This window comes from Crocodylus siamensis, chromosome 9 (genome assembly GCF_052110815.1).
Source record: "Crocodylus siamensis isolate JL-2025a chromosome 9, ASM5211081v1, whole genome shotgun sequence".
In the NCBI taxonomy this organism is placed as follows: Eukaryota; Metazoa; Chordata; order Crocodylia; family Crocodylidae; genus Crocodylus; species Crocodylus siamensis.
In genome coordinates this window covers 17,423,311-17,441,539 of record NC_143403.1, presented here as the reverse complement: position 1 = coordinate 17,441,539, position 18,229 = coordinate 17,423,311, and the positions used below count along the sequence as shown (strand labels likewise).

The 18,229-nt window shown below is 44.0% G+C and overlaps 1 protein-coding gene across 2 annotated transcripts in view; it reads right to left on the bottom strand.

Annotated features, from left to right (window-relative positions):
* The window catches only part of RHPN2 (rhophilin Rho GTPase binding protein 2), a 48,021-nt gene extending 30,291 nt beyond the window's left edge, over positions 1-17,730 (bottom strand). For both annotated transcript variants that reach the window (XM_090062723.1, XM_090062724.1), the window contains exons 1-2: positions 17,592-17,730; positions 7,245-7,360 (exon numbers count right to left, since the gene is read on the bottom strand). In XM_090062723.1, the coding sequence (XP_089918849.1) occupies positions 7,245-7,360; positions 17,592-17,657 (182 nt within the window). In that variant the 5' untranslated portion in view covers positions 17,658-17,730. The remainder of the gene's footprint in view (positions 1-7,244; positions 7,361-17,591) is intronic.
* Between the last annotated feature and the right edge of the window lie 499 nt (positions 17,731-18,229).

Genomic DNA, 18,229 nt, shown 5'->3' with positions numbered 1-18,229 from the left:
AAACTCTCCCTTTCTTTCACAAGACACCTCATTAATCATCCATTGTGATTTCTGATAGTACAATTTTTTTTAACAAACACTTTCCCTCCACATTAGAAAAGTTATATGATTTCCCTTTAGTTTTATTTTCCTAATAAGCTTAAGATATTTTTTCATTCCATTTGTAATTCATATATATACATATATATATATAAAATATGCAACATCCTTTTCTACCATTAGCACAGCAAATGTATCATTTAAAAATAACCCCACAAGCATTTCTCTGTGTGTTCTTATCTGATTATTTCTGGGCGTAACTGTACTATCACCTTCTTCTAGCATGAATCATACACATTCAACACGATACTGGCTTATATCTAGAAACCTCATGAAGGTATCTATCATAAGTGCTGCTTAAAGATAAACAATTTACTGGCAACACAAAAGTACTTTATGAAATATGAAAAATGTTTATTTGCATTTGAATTGATACTCTTTAACTTAAGTGCACAGAACCAAATAGTCAATTGAATAATTAACAAGCACAGTTGTATGACCAGTACTGCATATCCTATAACTTAGGACATGCTTGCTACAGTTCACCATGAAAGCATGGATGTTTCATTATGAGCTGTGTGGCAGAAGGCCACCTCTGTTTCTCCCCAAAAACTCTGCTTTGTGATGGTTAGGATGGGCCCTGCAGAGGGTACACACCCTATCCTATCTCTTTAGGCAACCTGAGCTGGATATATTCCTGAGGGAGGGAGGAAACCTGCTGTCTCTGCCTGTGTGACTGGCATCACATTCCTGGGTGAGGGGCTTGGGCTCCCTGGTGGGCTAGAGACTGCCAGTCTGCCCAGCAACCAGTGATGCATTTCAAATTGGTTGGCTGACAGCCAACAGGTGCTGGCCTCCATTGGACCAGGTAAATGAGGTCACAAGGGCTATATAAGTTAAGTACTGCCCATGGGGAAGGGGCAGCAGCCATGAGGAAGACTCATAGAGAGAGAAGAGCTGGACCATCTGAAACGTGGTCTCTCTCTCAAAACTCATGATCAAGGAACTGCCTGCTTCCAGAGGGAATCTCCACCTGCCTCTGGATGATACTTGTAAGTAAGCTACCTGAGATCTAACTAGATATATCGCTTGCAATAACTTGGATATGTGATCAAAGGCCACTCCAACCACCCTGCTTCTCTATGGGATTTCTCTGATACTACTCAACTCTGTACCCTATTCCAAGCCTACCCCTTGTAGCCAATGAAGTTCTCCTTTGTACCTAATGTGGAAGACTTATTAGGTGTGGGTCTAGATTATGCCTTGGGGTCCCCTTGGTTCAACTGACAAAGGGAGACCACTACTTGTGCTTCCGACTGAGGGAAGCACCCCAAGTTCTTGAAGCGAGTCAAGTACCCTTGGGGGCTACTAGGCCTGTGTTTCCAGGGGGCACAGTGCCAGAATCAAGCCCATCCCTGGGTGGTGGCAGCTCTACCGCCAGGCTAGCAGGTGTGCTCCAGGAAGGTGACTGGCCAGACATGAGGCACCCCTGGGGAGGCACTCAGAGCCTGGAAGGTGGTCAGGCACAGTGAGGTGGGTGGCTCAGCGCAGGAGCACCCCCTATTGGCCTGCCACATGTGGTGGGATCCGACAACCTGCTGTGTTGAAGGCATAATTTGGGGAAAGGAATAGAGTCGGTGAAAATCCTTGAGCAAATAATTTCTAATTTGGCATCAGGTCTACTGGACAGTGTAGACAGCTAGGATGGCTGACGAGTATGACCATATGACGGTGGCCGACTTGAGAGAGCTGATGAAAGAGAGGCCTTCCAGTGAGGAAGGACCAAAGGAGGGAAGACCTGATTAAAATCCTGTGTGATAATGACCAGGCCATAAGATCACCTCCATGTGTCCTTCCAGAACCCACGGGGGGCACTGAGGGGCCACCCTCTGAGTGGGACTTCCAGAAATTCCAGCTACAGCTAGAAGCTGAGGCACGAGAGTGCAGGTTCAAACATGAGCTAGAGTTGAAAGGGATGGAGCTGGGGGCCCAGCGCCAGCGGGAGACACAGTGCCAGCATGGGAAGGAATAGTACAAGCATGAAGCTAGAGCAGGCGGAGGGCCACTTACTGAGTTTTGGCAAGCCATTGAGGGCCACATGACTGGCAGCCAGGGGCAGATAAATAATAATTTTTTAAATTTCTTAGGAGCCCTGCGGGCCAAATAGAATGGCCTGGTGGGCTGCATCCAGCCCGCAGGCCACATTTTGCCCACCCCTGAACTAGAGAACCCCTGCACCAACATGAGCACAAAGTCACAGTGCTCTGGTTGCAGACAAATGCTGAAACCACAAGCACCCAGCTGCACCCCCAGACTGAACACCCCAGTCTTCTCTCGCTACAAAGATGGGGATGATCCCAAAGTGTTCCTAAGCAACTTTGAAAGCCCAGCACACCGATGAAAGTTGCCAAAAGAAGAGTTCATGAAACACATGGCTGCTCTGGTCGAGGACGACATGTCCATTGTCCTGAATAGCCTGCCCTTGGAATCAGCGGATAACTACAACACCTTTAGAGAGGCAGTGCATGTAAGGTTTACGTTAGGTCCAGATTACTTCCAAGAAAAATTCCGTAGTGTGAGCCCCCAGCTGGGAAAGACCATAAACGAATCTGGGGCCCTGCTATGGGACTCATACTAGAAATGGAAAAAGAGAGCTGAAGCTTCCACCGTGGAGGAGGTGGACATGCTTATGGTGCTGGGCCAATTCTATTACAAATGCCCGAGGGAGATTAAAACCCTTGTCAAGGATAGGGGCCCTAAAACAATCTAGGAAGCTACAAAAATTGCAGACCAGCTGTTGCTAAATAGACAGGGGCTGAACCAAAAGCTTTCCTACTTTGGGAAGGAATAGAAGGGGTTCCACAAAGGGGGGAAGGGAGGGCCAGTCCCAAAAGGGGAAAGAGGGCCACCTCCTGCTGAGCGCAAGGTGGCCCCAGATTCGGCCAAACCACCCAAGTCGGAAAAGAGGGGGTGCTATAACTGCAGGGAGCTGGGCCACATCAGGCCCAACTGCCCAAAGCTAAGCAACAAACCCAAGCCAGTCAGACATGCAACAGCTGTAAACAGTGAGGAGGGAGACCCAAGCCACTCTGAGGGGTGTACCTGTTGCTACAGATTTACTAACCCAGAGGAGGTGATGGCCGCCCACCAAACTACTATAATGGTAAATGGGAGAATCCTTGTCGGGGAACTAGACACAGGGGCCAGTGTGTCATTAATCGATATCAACCTTGTTTCACCTGTGGATATAGTCCTGGGGAAGACCCTTACCATTCAAGGGGTGCAGGCTCAGCCATTTGATGTACTGGTAACCCGTTTCCCCATTGAGTGGAGAGGCTGCAGGATGTGCATAGAACTAGAAGTGCTGGAAGGGGCTCCTATTCCCATCCTGGTGAGACGTGATGTTTTGGAGCTAGAATACCTGCAATGGGAGGAGGACCACCTCCTAGAGCCTTGCCATGTTAATCTGGTGACTCATCAAAAGAGCAGAAAGGCTGAGATGGGAGGAGCAGAAACTTCCAAGGGCCCAGTCACCCAATTGGCTACTGGGGCAGAGTGGGAGAAGGGAGAGACTCAGACTCCCTCAGACTGCGACCAGCCACCAGCCATTGAGGAAACTAGCGACCTCAAGGTTGGGTTTAGTGACAGCCGCAGGAAGGAGTCTGGTCAGTCAGTGGCAGAGGAAACTGAGACTCTTGGGGAGAAGTTAGAGGACATCCCTAAGGGTGAAGGTGCACTCTTTACAGGAGCACCAGAACTCCTTGCTGATTGCTTAGCTGGGCAAGAGGAGTTCAAGCAGGAGGTTCTAGAGGACCCCAGCTTGGAGGAACTCCAGCAGATGGCTCAGGAGCAAGAGACAGAGTTCACCCCAGATAAAAGGGAACACGTGGTCTGGGATAAGGGTCTCCTCTGTTGGTTGTGGGTACCAAAGAACCATGCCAAGATGTGGGAACCCCGCTGCCAGGTCATAGTACCTCGTAAGTTCAGACAACCATTGCTTTCCATGGCTCATGATTTACCTTGTGCTGGCCACATGGGCAGGGAATGGACACGCCAGCGGCTGCAGGTCAACTTTTATTGGCCAGAGTGTCTTCCCTCCTTTAGTTCCACCCCGGCTCTAAGCCAGGAGCCGGGAAATGCAGGGAAAGGGTAGTTTGCCCAAAGCAGGGCATTTTTCCCTGCACCAAAGCACAAGGGTGGGGGCATGCACAGTGGCAAAAAGTAGCAGCACAGATTTGTGCTGCTACTATTTTACTTTCATGTTTTGCACTTATACCTCCTCTGTAAAGTCACAGTGGTTATGACTGAACTGGAGTCAACCTAAAGGTCATCATCAACCCCATATACAAGATCTATTTACACTCTGAATCCCCGCTCTGCTGAGCTTCCAAGAACAAGATCAACTAACCCTACCACTGCTAGCTTCCTAGACCTCCCCTTTCTGAACTCTAGAACTTTTCTATACCCTGTAGGCCTCCAGCACAGGAAGCCTGCCAGCAGAAAGCCTTCATTACCCCATTTCTGACTTTAGCTTCTCTGGGTGTATCCCAATATGCAGAGGTGTGTGCTTGCAGTTGCAGTAATTTGTGCTGCTACTTTTTGCTGCTGCACACACCTCTGCACATACACTTTAGTGCAGGGCAAAATGCCTCGCTTTGGGCAAACTTCCCTTTCCCCACTTCTCCTGGCTCCTGGTGTGCTAGAGGAGCCAGGCCAGAACTAAAGGAGGGGAAATACTCTGGCCAGCAGCCAGAGCATCTCCCTGGAGGACTGAGCCTCTGGATCCAGCCTCTGTGCCTGACTTCCTCTCTCTACTGTCTTTAAGTAGAGCTAAGCAAGGAAAGAGAGGCACATAGTTTACAAACCAGTCTCTGAAAGAACTTGTAAATAAGAAGTATGATGTGAATAGTGTTGAGGTAGCCATACCTCATATAGAGGTATGATACAGATATAGAGGGTTGGCTCCTGTGGCTCAGACTGGATGAGGGCAACCTCAAGGTCAATCCTAAATACGGATAGAGATCTGTGAACAGTCCTTCACCTGTAACATACTTAAAGACCCCTCCAGAGTCACCTCCTCCAGCTTTACGCACCACCATTGTTTAGAAAATATTTGATTACTATTCTGGGACTCATTTTTTATCCAATATTTTTATTATGAAGACAAAAGAAAAATGTAAAACACCTTGCTGAACTCCAGATAATTTTTTTTGTATATCATTCCTCTTATCTAGACAGTGTTTTATAATGAAAATCATAATAAAGCATTTGGATTATACTGGCAAGACCTAAGCCTCACAAATCTAATTCAACTACTGTATAAGTAGCTTATCATATAGCATTCTCCTCTCAGCACAGACACTGAAGCATGAGAATTACAAAATGCATGCAGCTGAAAGACATAAGGCCATCTTTCAAGCAGCATTACCACCTGTTCCATGTATGACCCACGTAGGATCATATGAAAACACGCAGGTTGCAGGTACCAGAAATGGGCAATGCCCACTCGATTCCGAGGGAACTATGATGCCAGAATCCGAAGGAGAGCCCTGAGCACCATACAATAGTCGTAAGATCCAAAGGATTAGAATCGTGTTTCAGTCTTAGCCAAAACCTCCCAGACTATAGAAGTAATGGGAAGTTAGGTCTTTTCCATTGAAGGATGTGATCTGATTACTTTTGTTTCAGCCAGTGGTAAGAGAACCAGCATTTCAAGTTTCTTGAGAGAGGCTCTTTGTGAACAAAGGACTGGCTTGCTGCTTCTGAAGAATGAAGAAATGTAAACACAACTGAAATGTGTGTTTTCTTCTCTTTGTGAAGAGCACTGTGGATTTGTACAGCTCTGTTTAATACCCCACAATAGCCAGTTTATTGTAAGAACCTTGTTTACCCGAGGCATCTGTAAGCAATATATGTCTTAGTAGTCTGACTGAATAAGTTTTGACGTCATTTGATACTGAAGATGTGATTTGCCCTTAATAACGTGCTGCCCTTGGATACCAGACCTGGCTTCTATTCGGCATTCCTTACTTAGACACTAGAGTCACTAGTGCATTTTCAAAAGTGGGTGTTGATATAAGAAGCTCAACTTTGAGGCTGACTTTCAGAGCAGATAAGCATGACCAGAAATAATGACATTCAGTTGGTGCTCATCTCTTCTGCAAATCAGTCCCAACATGAGCCACCTAGACATTAATACAAATAAAATTAAATTAATTCAACAAAAAGTGTGTGCGCTTTCTTTAAAAGCAAATCTAAATATTCTCTCTCACAACAAAATGTAGGCTACAGTCTTAACCAGCACAGTGAGCACCAGAACAGCCAGTCATGGAGGTACCACTACGGAAACTTTCACAGTTCCACGTAAGTCAGTGAGACTATGATGCTAATAAAGATCTGCCTCTGAGAAGCCGTCACTTCCCAAGGTCAAGGAGAAAAGTGGGTGGCAGGCAAATGTGAAGCCAATCAAATAAAGTCAAGCTTTAAGGAAGCAAGCATTACAAGAGTAATCTTTACTTCTCTAAAGAAACTCTGGCTGCTTGCTCTTGGAGACTAAAAAGTATTCACAGATTCTTGCAGATTCTCTGTAGGAAGAGGCCTAGTAGAAGAGCCTGAATATTGGGGCCCAGTGGCTGGCACATCATCTTCCCACCCTCTTCTTTCATGATGCAACTTGAAATTAAAGGTAATACCACAAATCTATGTCTAGTGTGAGCAGCAGCTGGCAGCAATCAGCCATGTGCCACATAGACAGCTGATGGCTAACACTCAACTGCACTGGGGGGATCCTCTTTAACTACGGGACACAGACCTAATGATGAGAAAGATATTCACCTATTCTCTTTATAGGCAGGAATCAAGCAAACAACCATCACTGTCCAATGAAAGATTCTAACAAAATGGAATTAGGACCATTTCAGTAGTCTTTAAACAAAGTAATTTAAGATTCCAGTCCAATGCCTGGTTGCTATAATCTAGACTTTCAAAGTGCACCTTGGAGGCCCCTAAAACATTTTGGAACAGTTAATGATTTTATAGAAGGAGGCTGTAAAAACATTGTTGAGTTGTTACATCCAACTGCAGTGCGTTCTGCAAGGTACAGGAGCACATAGGAGCCTGATGGGGAACTGGAGGGTACTCTGGCAGCAAGAACAAAGATCATTTTGTTGTTTCAGACAGAACAGAAGTGAGCAGTGGGAACCTACCTTAGAAGATTTTCTGCACCAGCTCTCAACCTTACTGCTTTCAGGATCTGTTGGTTTAGGATGGCTCTTTGATTTTGTAGCTTGCTTCTGCCTGTCTCAGCGAGTGGGTTACAGCCCTAGAGTTATGTCAGAGGTGCACAACAAAAAGCATGAGCAACAACAATTTGTAATTACATCTAAGCCAAAAAAAATCATGTGTAAAACATGAAACAAACCAATTTGATTAAAGAACATTCTTTATAGTTTAACCTTAAAAGAGTTAATTGATAACAAAGTAAAATAAAATAAAAAATGTAATGGCATCATTTTCTCATTACCCTAGAGGAAGTTCATTTATCCATTGTCAACAATGTTTGTGTGACTCCAAAAAAACCATGCCAATCTCAGTATCATTCTACTAGATTCATACACCTGAGTTCCTGATGGACTGTCACAAAAACCACATCACGACAAAAAAAACCCAAACAGTGAAAGGTCGGGGAACATGGCCACCTTGTGTTATTGCCTCACATTCTCACATTATGTAGAGCTGGGTGAGAAATGGTTTTCTGCACTGAAACCAATTATCGTGGGGATTAGAAATTCAAAACTTCAGTGCACGGTAAGTGTCCTCCTTTATCATGTATCGACTGGTGAGGAGACTGGTGGATGGAGTTAATTTTATTTTGTTAGAGAAAACTGGGATGTGTAGCAGACTTTTTTATTCATTCAAGGCCAACTGGATAGATCTCTCAGACATGAAAGTGGTCAGAGAGAACTGCAATGCTAGAGAACTTGATACTGCTTTATACATATAGATGCAGTCAAATGTGAATGGAGGATTGTTATATCTGATGATATGGCAATGTATTGCAATATGTAAGCCATTTCTTGATCTAGTGGCTGCCGATCTATGTTCTTATCCTGCAGCCTTTTCTTTGCTGCCACTTTTCCACCTGCTTTGCTTTTTCCCTCCATTTTGTATTGTATAATTTCTGCTTCTCTTGCGGCTGCCTAAGATCTTTTTCTCTCCATCCACTCTGACCTGTTTACTCAAAATTTTGCATTCTTCTGCAGGCTTTCTCTTGCTCTTCCTACCAACCTGAAGGATCTGGTTTTTGTCTTAAGCTTTCTGCATTTTTGCTTACATTATACAAGTGTGCATTATTTTCCTATATCATTTCTCCCTTCTGCCTCAGCTACTTCTAAGTATCTATTCTCAATCCTCCTTTGTATTCTTCTCCCATCCTTGGTTATAGTGTTGCTCTCTATCCCAAGACTTCAGTGCCCTCTTGTGTGCCAGGTAGCCTTCACGGGCACATCCAAACCAGCGGGAACATGTGGTTTCCCTGGGTACAAGTAGCAAGGGCACATCTTGTGCCTTTGCTGCTTATCCCTGGAGGACGCCCATGCCATGTGCACTCTGGCATGTGGCAAGTTACCCCAGGAGGGGCAGGGGAGGTTGGGCCAGCAGCTGTGCTGGCCCCAGCAACCTTACCTGGGGTCCTCCGAGAACTGCAGGCACAGAGCTCCTACAGCAGGAAGCCTGGCTAGCAGCTAGAGCATAACTCCAGCCAGCAGGCTCCGGTTTTGGGTGGTGTGCGTTGCCACCATGTGCACTGCCCTACTTTTTTTTTTTTGGCGTGGGATTTTTGACCCTAGGGTAAAAAACTCCCTCCGTGCTGCAAAGTAGCAGCACAGGGAACACCTGCATGTGTGGCGTGTGGGGCCGCAGATGGGTCTGTGGTGCCATATACCAAATGTCCGTGCTTGCCTGGACGTGCCCCATGACATCATTAAAATCCCCTTTAAAAATGCCACATGTGGGAAACCTTTTAGATTTGTGGGAAACCTTTTAGATTATCCTGATCCCAAATTCTCTGAAGTCTTTCACTGATTTCAGTGGGCTTTTGATTAGCCCCAACTCAAAAGACACAAGAACACAGAAGGCTCGAATGAGGAAACTGCAGTAACATTAAACTCCATGCAAAGGGAAATGATGGAGCAAAAAGACTTCCTTCCATGTCAGTGCCAGCCACCAATATAGTCCTGTGCAAGTCCTTCAGTGCAAAAACAGTTTATTGTGGGTTCTAGCACTAACATGGCTGAGGAAAGAACAAGGAGATAGGGCTGACCCAATGCAGTACTGTCTCTGTTGGCGTACTGGATGTGCTCCCCCTGGCACTGCTGCTGTACTGTACTTTTATCTCCATGATGAAAGCATGGCAGGGCTATGTACAGGTCTGGTTCCTCAAGCCCTACAAGGGGCCCATGATCAAGATTTTATTATCTGTTGATAGAACCTGCCATGATGTACAATTTCCCTTGTATACAGAGTCCCTTAGCTGCTGTCTATGGAAAGTTCATGGACAAGCTGGCTGTACTAGAAATCGAGCTGCTAGAGTGCTGGTGGACAGGAGCCTGGGATCTAGAGTAGCTAGTGTAGTGCAGTGTATTTTCATGCATCTGCAATGGGAAACAAACACGATCCGAAAATGACTTCAGCAAAAATCCCATGATGGGGAAGCCCCATTGTATTTTCCTATCTCTAGGACTTCCCTTCTCCCATAACACACATACTTTTTTCTTTTGCAGCAAGGTATAATTTGGTTCCATTTGTACAAAGCCATATTCTTGTTATCTCTGCAGAGTTCACACAACTCAGTGGGCTGGATGCAGTGCTGTAGGAATGAAGTTTGGTGCCCAGGGCAAAGCCCACAGAGGCAGCCCACCCTCGCCCTACACACAGATCCAAGGGGCACAAGCCCCCCAATGCTTGCCCAGAAGTGCATGCAATGGCAGGAGCCACCCTTCACTCATCCCATGCCCTTCTCCAAATGAGCCACTCCTGACTCTGTCCCATGCCCTGCCCTGGCTGGGCAGTGCCCATTGGCGCCTCTTTGCTTTGGTGCCCAGGGGAGTTGCCCGGCTCGCCCCTTCCTTGCTACAGCACTGGCTAGATGCTACCCTACCTTACACACCATCAGTAAAATCACTGATTATGTTCCAACTGAAGGACCTATGTAATGAGTAGTGACGCATTCATCACAAAGAATATACCTTGATTCTCAGTCTGCAGGACAGGCAATTAGAAAAGTACTAATTTTACATGTAAACTGAATACGTTTGCTACAGCACCAATTCAAGAAAGTAAACACAGAACTCTGAACTCTGTCCTGATATTTTTTAGAATCACATTTTCAGAGTGTAACTGCAATTTATATAGATATTTTCTGCCAAGACGCAAGTGGTTTTATTGCTTCATAAACTATATATGTCAAACATTCCATTCTATATTGTTCTGCTTACTTGTATATCAGTGATAAACTAAAGCATCGGGAAGTTAATCTGTTTGGTTTTTTTTATATATCCTTACCAGGGGACAGGCCCATATGACACATGCTTTAGAATTGTGTTATATGCTATTTATGTGCACTATAAAGTTATTTTTGGTAAGAAAATGAGATCACACAGAAAACATGATGTGTGCTTTCAACATTTGCCTATGCAGAGCCTAGCATTGTTTAATAACAATCCTCTAGCTGATCAAGTAGTAACACTGACATATTCCATTTGGGCTTCTACCTAATTCTTACTTAGAAGGAAAGTATATTATTCCAGAAGGATTTAAAGTAGGAATGTGAAGATTCCTCATTCCTCTATCAGGGATGCTTACGATATAGAGGAGTATAGAGGCAAGAAGAAATTAGTGAGTAGTTATACCTCCTGTACCCCTAAAATGTATGCAAGTTTCTGTATTTAATGTATTTTTACATTAATAATATCCCTATTTTAAGTCCTCATGACATCCAAGGAAATTAAAATCTGATCAGCCATTGGTAAATAAGTGACTAGTTGCATGAATTTAGTTGCAAGCCGATACTTCAGAGTTTAAGAATATCTGCTTTGGAGATGAGCCCAGATTTCAATCTCAGTCCTTCCAGATTTTCTGACTGTAAATATTTATTTTGGATCTAGTGAGTGTGAATGAAGGAAATACATAGAGCAAATAGGTCCATGCATACTGCAGCCCATTGGATATTAAACATGGCTGAGAATAAAAAGAGCTACAGAAGTCAAACACATCATTTCCATTGAGTGTTTAGACTTGTCACAGTTCCCTTTGACATAATTAATTTAGAACCTAATGGGCAGAACTGAAAATAGCCAGGTTTAAGACTTTGTCCCTCTGACTCACAATTTCCCTTGACAATGGTCCACAACAAGCTAATACATGGATCTGTTGGCCAAAAGAACAGTCATGTTTCAGGCCAGGAAATAGACCTGGGCTTGCACAAAGTACAAATCTAGGAAAGACTTCCTCCTATCTCTCATCTTTATCAAAGTTACTTGGCATGTTTCACTTGGCACATGGTATAACTCTACAGAATAGGATAACTAATATCTTGGATACTTAGGAGTATGTCCTTCAGTCAAACAGGTCCTGGTGTCCAAACTAAGGAGAGAATTATCAGTGTCAAATGCACAAAGGCAATATAAGTAAATTAAGCAGTCATTTCACTGCCAAAACTTAAAATGTTTATAATATTTTAAATATCATGAATACAAAAAAAGTTATAAATAATTTAAATTCTATTATGAATACTAGTGTACAAAATAACACCCATATAATTGATCTCTGCTATGGTAATCTGAATTTGAATTTGTTAACCAAACTTGACATTTTTCCTAAAAAGTTCAAACTTGAAAGCAATTCAGTGAAATCAAGAGCTTTTAATTGAATTATTTCATAAAAACTCCAGAGCACTATACTGGACATGAATAATTAAATTTCTTTTGCCTCACGTACATTAAAATTACATAATCCAAGCTCTTAAATGCTGTCACAATTTCTAAAAGAACCATGGATTCAGAAATAATTGAGCTTCAAATACTGAAGCACAATTTACAGCTAATTTCATCATGGTCTTAATGTCCCTTTGAACAACAAAATGTTTACTGGGTAGCCTAATACCAGATAAGGAGTTTGGTGGGGTTATTATTTCCCCAGGTTTGTGTGAATTTCATACAAATGTGCCAGTGAAGAGGGTTATTGATTGTGGCATGTGCTGTCTTCGAAGTAGATGCTACAAGTCCATGAGAACATTTTGAACTGGTACTTTAAGGCAATCTTTGCCTGGTGGATAGACACATCTGAAGTACCAAAGGACTTGACATGGCTTGAGGGGGCAACAACTCATTCTTGAGCAAGATTATGAACACTGCATTCTGATTCCCCAATTCCCTCTGCATTATAGAGAACATATAAAGCATTGTGCTTAGACAGAAAGAATGCAATATACAGTCCATCTGCATAGAGGGATAATAGTTTTCAAGACACCAGCTATCAAAGGAGGATAAAGGGAAAAATATCGTCCCCATATTTAAAAGCAGCAAGTAACTCATTTGGATGCCAGGCAGCACCTACAATACTTAAAAATGAATTATTGTTAATTTCAGAAATCTAGTGTGACGTACACACAATGCACAAATGCCTGGCAAACAATCAGAAGAGGTATTTGCATTTAATGGAACGATGATGCATGGGGTAGGGGGTTTGAACTGATAAAATGAGCCGTGCACTGATTGGCAGCAGTGACGCAGAGCTGAAACTGGGTGTGCCGCCTTGCTTAAAATAAAACATTCCTGTCCACCCAGTGTAACCTGTGCTGCTTGTCAAGCCCTTACTGCAAGCCAAGGGCCTCATTCTGCAAATACTTAAAGATATCTTTACGTATGCTGGGCGTTTCATTGACCTCACTAGTATGAAATATGTGAATATTATTCACACAGGAACTATCTGTATGACTAGACTCTGCCAAACTCTGCCAAAATGAACATACTGAATATTTTCTTATTTTTCTCTGCTCTGATACTGAAAATTTCTTGATACTGTGTTAGTTCAATGTTGCAAACTATCCTGATGCACTGCAAGCTTTAGGATGCAAGGATCTCAGCTTTAATTTTTTTAAAGTAAGCTTTTAATTTTTAAGAAGTAAGTTTAGGTGAGAAAGAAAAAATGGAAAACATGAACACAAAAGGCTTAAAAAGCCAAATGGTAAATACAAAGACCAAACATGCACTTAAAAAAAACATATTTTAAAGTCAATATAATGACTTGGGGGCCAGACTCATGACTTTTTGAGCAACTGAGATTAGCTGTATATTAGTTGTTCCTAGGATACACTATCAAACAAGAAATGGCCACATGCAACTGATTATGTAACATTATCTAAGTGTTAAAACAGAGTAATCTCTTTACAGAACTGACCAGACACACCAAACCCAGAATGTACTCTTTTAAGCTAATGAAAATATGTCCCCTTGGCTACATTATTTGCAAGAATTGTACAGCCAGACTTCTGAAGACTGCTATAAGGCTATAATTGCACAACAAAACAGTTATAGTACTGTATGCAAATCTATGTTTACTTGCATGATTTTTTAAACTCCATGTACCTAAATGTAAAACATGTTTAATACAAATTTTAAGAATCTGTAACTACCTCTGTATTGAACTACCTATATATATAGCAAGCCAGCTGCACTATAGCATACTCCAAACAAAACCATAAAGTAGTATTATTTGAGCAGAGAAGCTTGATTTTTGAAAAGGCTGCCTGGATTTCTTCTTTCTTTAGATTTTCCTGTGTTGGGTTGTGCTGATTTGTTTAGAATGAATGATGTATAAAGACAGTAAAACTTTTCTTGCTAATCATTCTGCTATTCATTCTGTTCTTCCCCGACTCTTGTTGGGAGGACAAATAGGCAAATAAATATGCCTATGTAAAAGCTAATGTTAATGGTTGCTTGGCTACTAATGACTAGAGTCAGATCGGTTAAGCCCTGGTGGAGACGCAGGTGCAGCACACTGGTAAATAGATGAAGGCACAGGGAAACAGATAACCCAGAGCACAGACTAGTGGGGCTAGCTAGGAATCTTTTGATTCAGAGCAGATTATTGAGCCTTTGGGCCAAGATCCTTATCCTTCTAATTACAGTACAGTACTGTAGTAGGGAGAACTAAATATTCCTTCTTCTTTTTACCCTGACTGGTGTAAAGGACAGTTTTTTTGTCTTCATAAGCTGACCCATGTGGTTTACCGAGAGAAAATTGTAAGAGAAACAGGAGTAATACAAAATATTTTTGTCAAACTGACCAGAACTTACAGGTTCATGAAACTAGTTGCCTTACTAGTCTAGTCTAGCTTCAGCACTATGGCCTACCATGCAAAGAAATCTAAATTCAAGACTCAAGCCTAGATATTCACTCCCAGGCCAACAGAAGCTTCTAATGCTGCAGACATGGTGAGATCTGGATGGGGGTGTGGCTGGTTTGTATGCTGGCTGGTTAAAAAATATTTTTTTATCACTAGATAATGCTGGAAAGAAACCTTTTAGGAGCCAGAGCTCAGTCAACCGTCCTGGGTAAGCACAGCTGATTCATAGGGTACCAGGGCAGAGTTCAAATTGTGGAAATGCACTAGAGAATCTACAGAGGCACAAAGTCTGACACCTGGGAATGGGAGTGCCAGAGAGACCAGAAATAGGACAGGGATGCCCCAGCCCTGTAATCCTGACAGCCTCCTCCTATGAGAGGGGATGTATATTAAGCCATTAACGTAAGAACATAAATAAAATAAATATAAAATGGAAGAAAGCCTCATATCACAGAAGCGTCCAGGGACCACTTTCCCACAATGATAATTTTGAGTTGGTAGATTAAGCACAGTGGCTAGAATGTGTCTTGGGAATGTGGACAGAGTTGTTCTTATGATTTAAAAGTTGGTAATAAAAGAGGGTCTGTTCATATTTGGTCTTTCAAATTATGCAGATACATGCCTTCTTGTGACAAGTACCCTATTACACAAGGGTTTCCTAAAAAACTGAAGTACCACAAACTAAGAAACTCATTTGTTTTGCTGTTTTTGATGAGAAGTATGACAACACCTAGCAGTCACAGGCTTCCTGGGTGATTTTAGGCAAGTTTCTGAAGAGCTATATGCCTAAAAACAGAGGAATATACTTCCTTATTGCATAAAGAAGTTATATTGTTTGAAGCTATTTGAATTACTTTCACCTAAGGGGCTATTAAAGTGCTAAATAAATGTTATTACTTTGTGCCACTGTCATTTGTGTGAATAATTCAACTGTATATGTGAGAGAGACTTTATTATTTATTTATCTTAACATATAAAATATGTCCTGGATTGTTATTGCTGGAAACTCCCATAAACATGCACAAACACAATTTACAAGCCAGTCTTCAAATATTTAGTCTCTACAGCTATATAACAGCTTTATTTAAAAAGCCGGAGACAAGCTCATTTGTGCAAAATCTTTTAGGCACTGCTCATATTTAATTGGTTTTGGGCCATATCTATGCCAGAGGGTTTCCCTGTCTTGACTTCTGCAAAACCCATAACCCTTTGTTGAGAATCCAAGAAGGATTACATTTAAGAACTTTCAAGAACAGACAGATTGTGAAAAAGGGTAAAAACTTACCCAAAGTACATTTGTGGACTAATATATGAACTATTAAAAAAAAATCTAGAATAGATGATGGAAGGAAACTCTCTTGTAATAAGGTCAACTTTGTCCTCTACATGCCCAAGCCAAGAAAGGGTTTTCTCCGAGTTGCCTTCTTACCTAATCCCAAATTCCTTTTAAGTAATATCTGGTCCAGCCACACACTTCAGGCAAAATTGAAGACAAATTACCAGTAATTATTTTCTTTTCTTTCATGTTTTGAAATGGTGGACTAGATTTTGATCTGATTTACGCTCTGTCTATGATGGGGGGAAAATGAGAACAATGGGCCGGAACTTGAAAATATAAATGACTCCCATTATATATAAAAGGAAACACACTTAATTGTTTTTGGTTACATAAGTCTTACATCTGTGCAACACCAATTATTTTAATGGAGTTAACCCTGACTTAGACCAGCTTAACTGAGAGGAAGCTCAAATCCACTTTTTAAGCTTGCATTAATGATATATTTCATTAAAGGGCCAAACAGCACTGTTCTAACCATTGTTTGTATCACCTCTGTGCTAATTTGTAAAATACTGCTTATCTTTTTCCAAGTTCTTAAGCTAGATTTTGTTGTAGGCTGATTATATTCAGCCTGTAGAGCCCATGAGATGTCAAGTTTTGTAGAAAAGCAGCTGGAAAACTAATAGTAAATTAACTGAAATATGAGCAAATGCAGTGCATACCTACAAACAAACCAAGAGGACACTGCTGCTCACTGGTGACTAAGGTAGAACTAACCAAGTGAAGCAAGCAAATAGGATTTGAGCTAAAGCTGGTTTTTGCCCATCTAGCTATATGCATGGCAATACCAGGTTCCCTGTAGTGTTCTAGTAAGTACACCTCAAACCTTACTAATTTAAATCTGAAGTATCTTGCAAATTGAAAGCACTAATCCTATTTAAACTTCCAGAGATGGAGTGACCTGGAGACTGCCACGCTCAAGTACTTGTCACTGAGCAAGACATGTATGTCTCATGGCCACAATCCAAACAGTGGTCACAAGGCATTGCAAAAAGATGTGTGTGTGTTCAGATGTGAAGGAAGTCTTGTACTAAGGGAAAATGGGCTGTTTATGCCAATTCTTTTAGAGAATGGATAGTCTTAGCATGGCTACAGCAGTGCTGTTCAAAACTTTTTGGCTGGTGGGCTGATTGGGTAGTGCCCAGTGCCGGTGGACACAATCCAGCGCCCGGGGTAGGCACAGCGTGTCCAATCCAGCTGCGCAGGAGGATGGGGGCATGGCTCAGCCCCAATCCAGCTGTGCCAGAGTTAGGAGTTTGGCAGCGGGGAGTGGTGGCCGGACTGCCCCTGCTCCCCCACTGCCCCATTTCCTGACCTGCGGGGAGCCCTGTGCACCAGCTTCCTGGGCCTCGCGAGCCAGAGGCTGGGCACCCAGGGCTACAGCCATGGGCCCAGCTGCAGCCTTGGACCTCGGCTTTGAAGCCCAAGCCATTCCGCACCCACCCGGCCCTGCCCCAAGCCCCTGGCAGGAGAGGAGGGAAGGGCGGCTAAGACCAAGACTGTCAGCCGCGCCGCTCTCCAGCTTGCTGCGTCCTCGGTGCCGCCTCAGGGCCACCACTGCTGTCATGTAAAAATAAAGCCGAGGTGGCTCCAGCCACACGCCAGCCCCACCATTCAGAGCAGCGGGCGCTCGCTCTTTCTCTCAGCCCGGGGCCCGAGGAAGCGGGACAACAGGCGGCCCCAAGCGGCAGGAGCCGGGGCGGAACAGACGCCCGGCGGCCCGGGGGGAGCCCGCGGACCCGCCCCGCCGAGCACGTGCGGGACCCGGAGCGGGGAGCCCCGCGGAGAGGCGGCGGCGGCGGCGCTCACCTTTCGGAAGAAGCAGCGGTCCGGCGCCGGCTCGGCGGCTCCGCGGGGCAGCAACGCGTCCGTCATCGCCGCGCGCGTCCGGGGCAGCGCTCCGCTCTGAGGCGCCAGCTGGCGGGCGCCGGGTCCTGCTCCGGCTCCGGCTCCGCCCCCGCCCCCGCCGCCCCCCGCTCCCCCCCGGCCTGGGAGGAGCCGCCCGGCTGCAGCCGCGGCTCCCGCCCCGGCCCCGCCGCAGGGAGGAGCAGGTGCGTGCGGAGCTGCCGGGGACAACCGTCACAGCTCCGCGCGGCCACGGGCGGCATCACCCTGAGGTAAGATAAGATAAGATAGCTGGGTCCCAGCCTGCGGTACGGGCACTACCCGTGGTACGCAGACACCCTGGCAGTGGCACCTGCTAACAGATTTATTATAATTTACTTTAGATGAAAAAAACACCTCTTTGGTGGTGGCACAGAAGGTTGAACTGGAAAATGTGCTGGTGGTACTTCAGGCTGTGTCATTTTTAAATTGGTGAGGCGCAATCTGTCGCCAGTTTGGGAACCGCTGTCAGAAAATGTCGTAATATGATACCATATGATATAGTTAGTATACGCGGTGTGTTTCTCCAGTTCCAATGAAACCACAAGCTTTACTCACAGGCC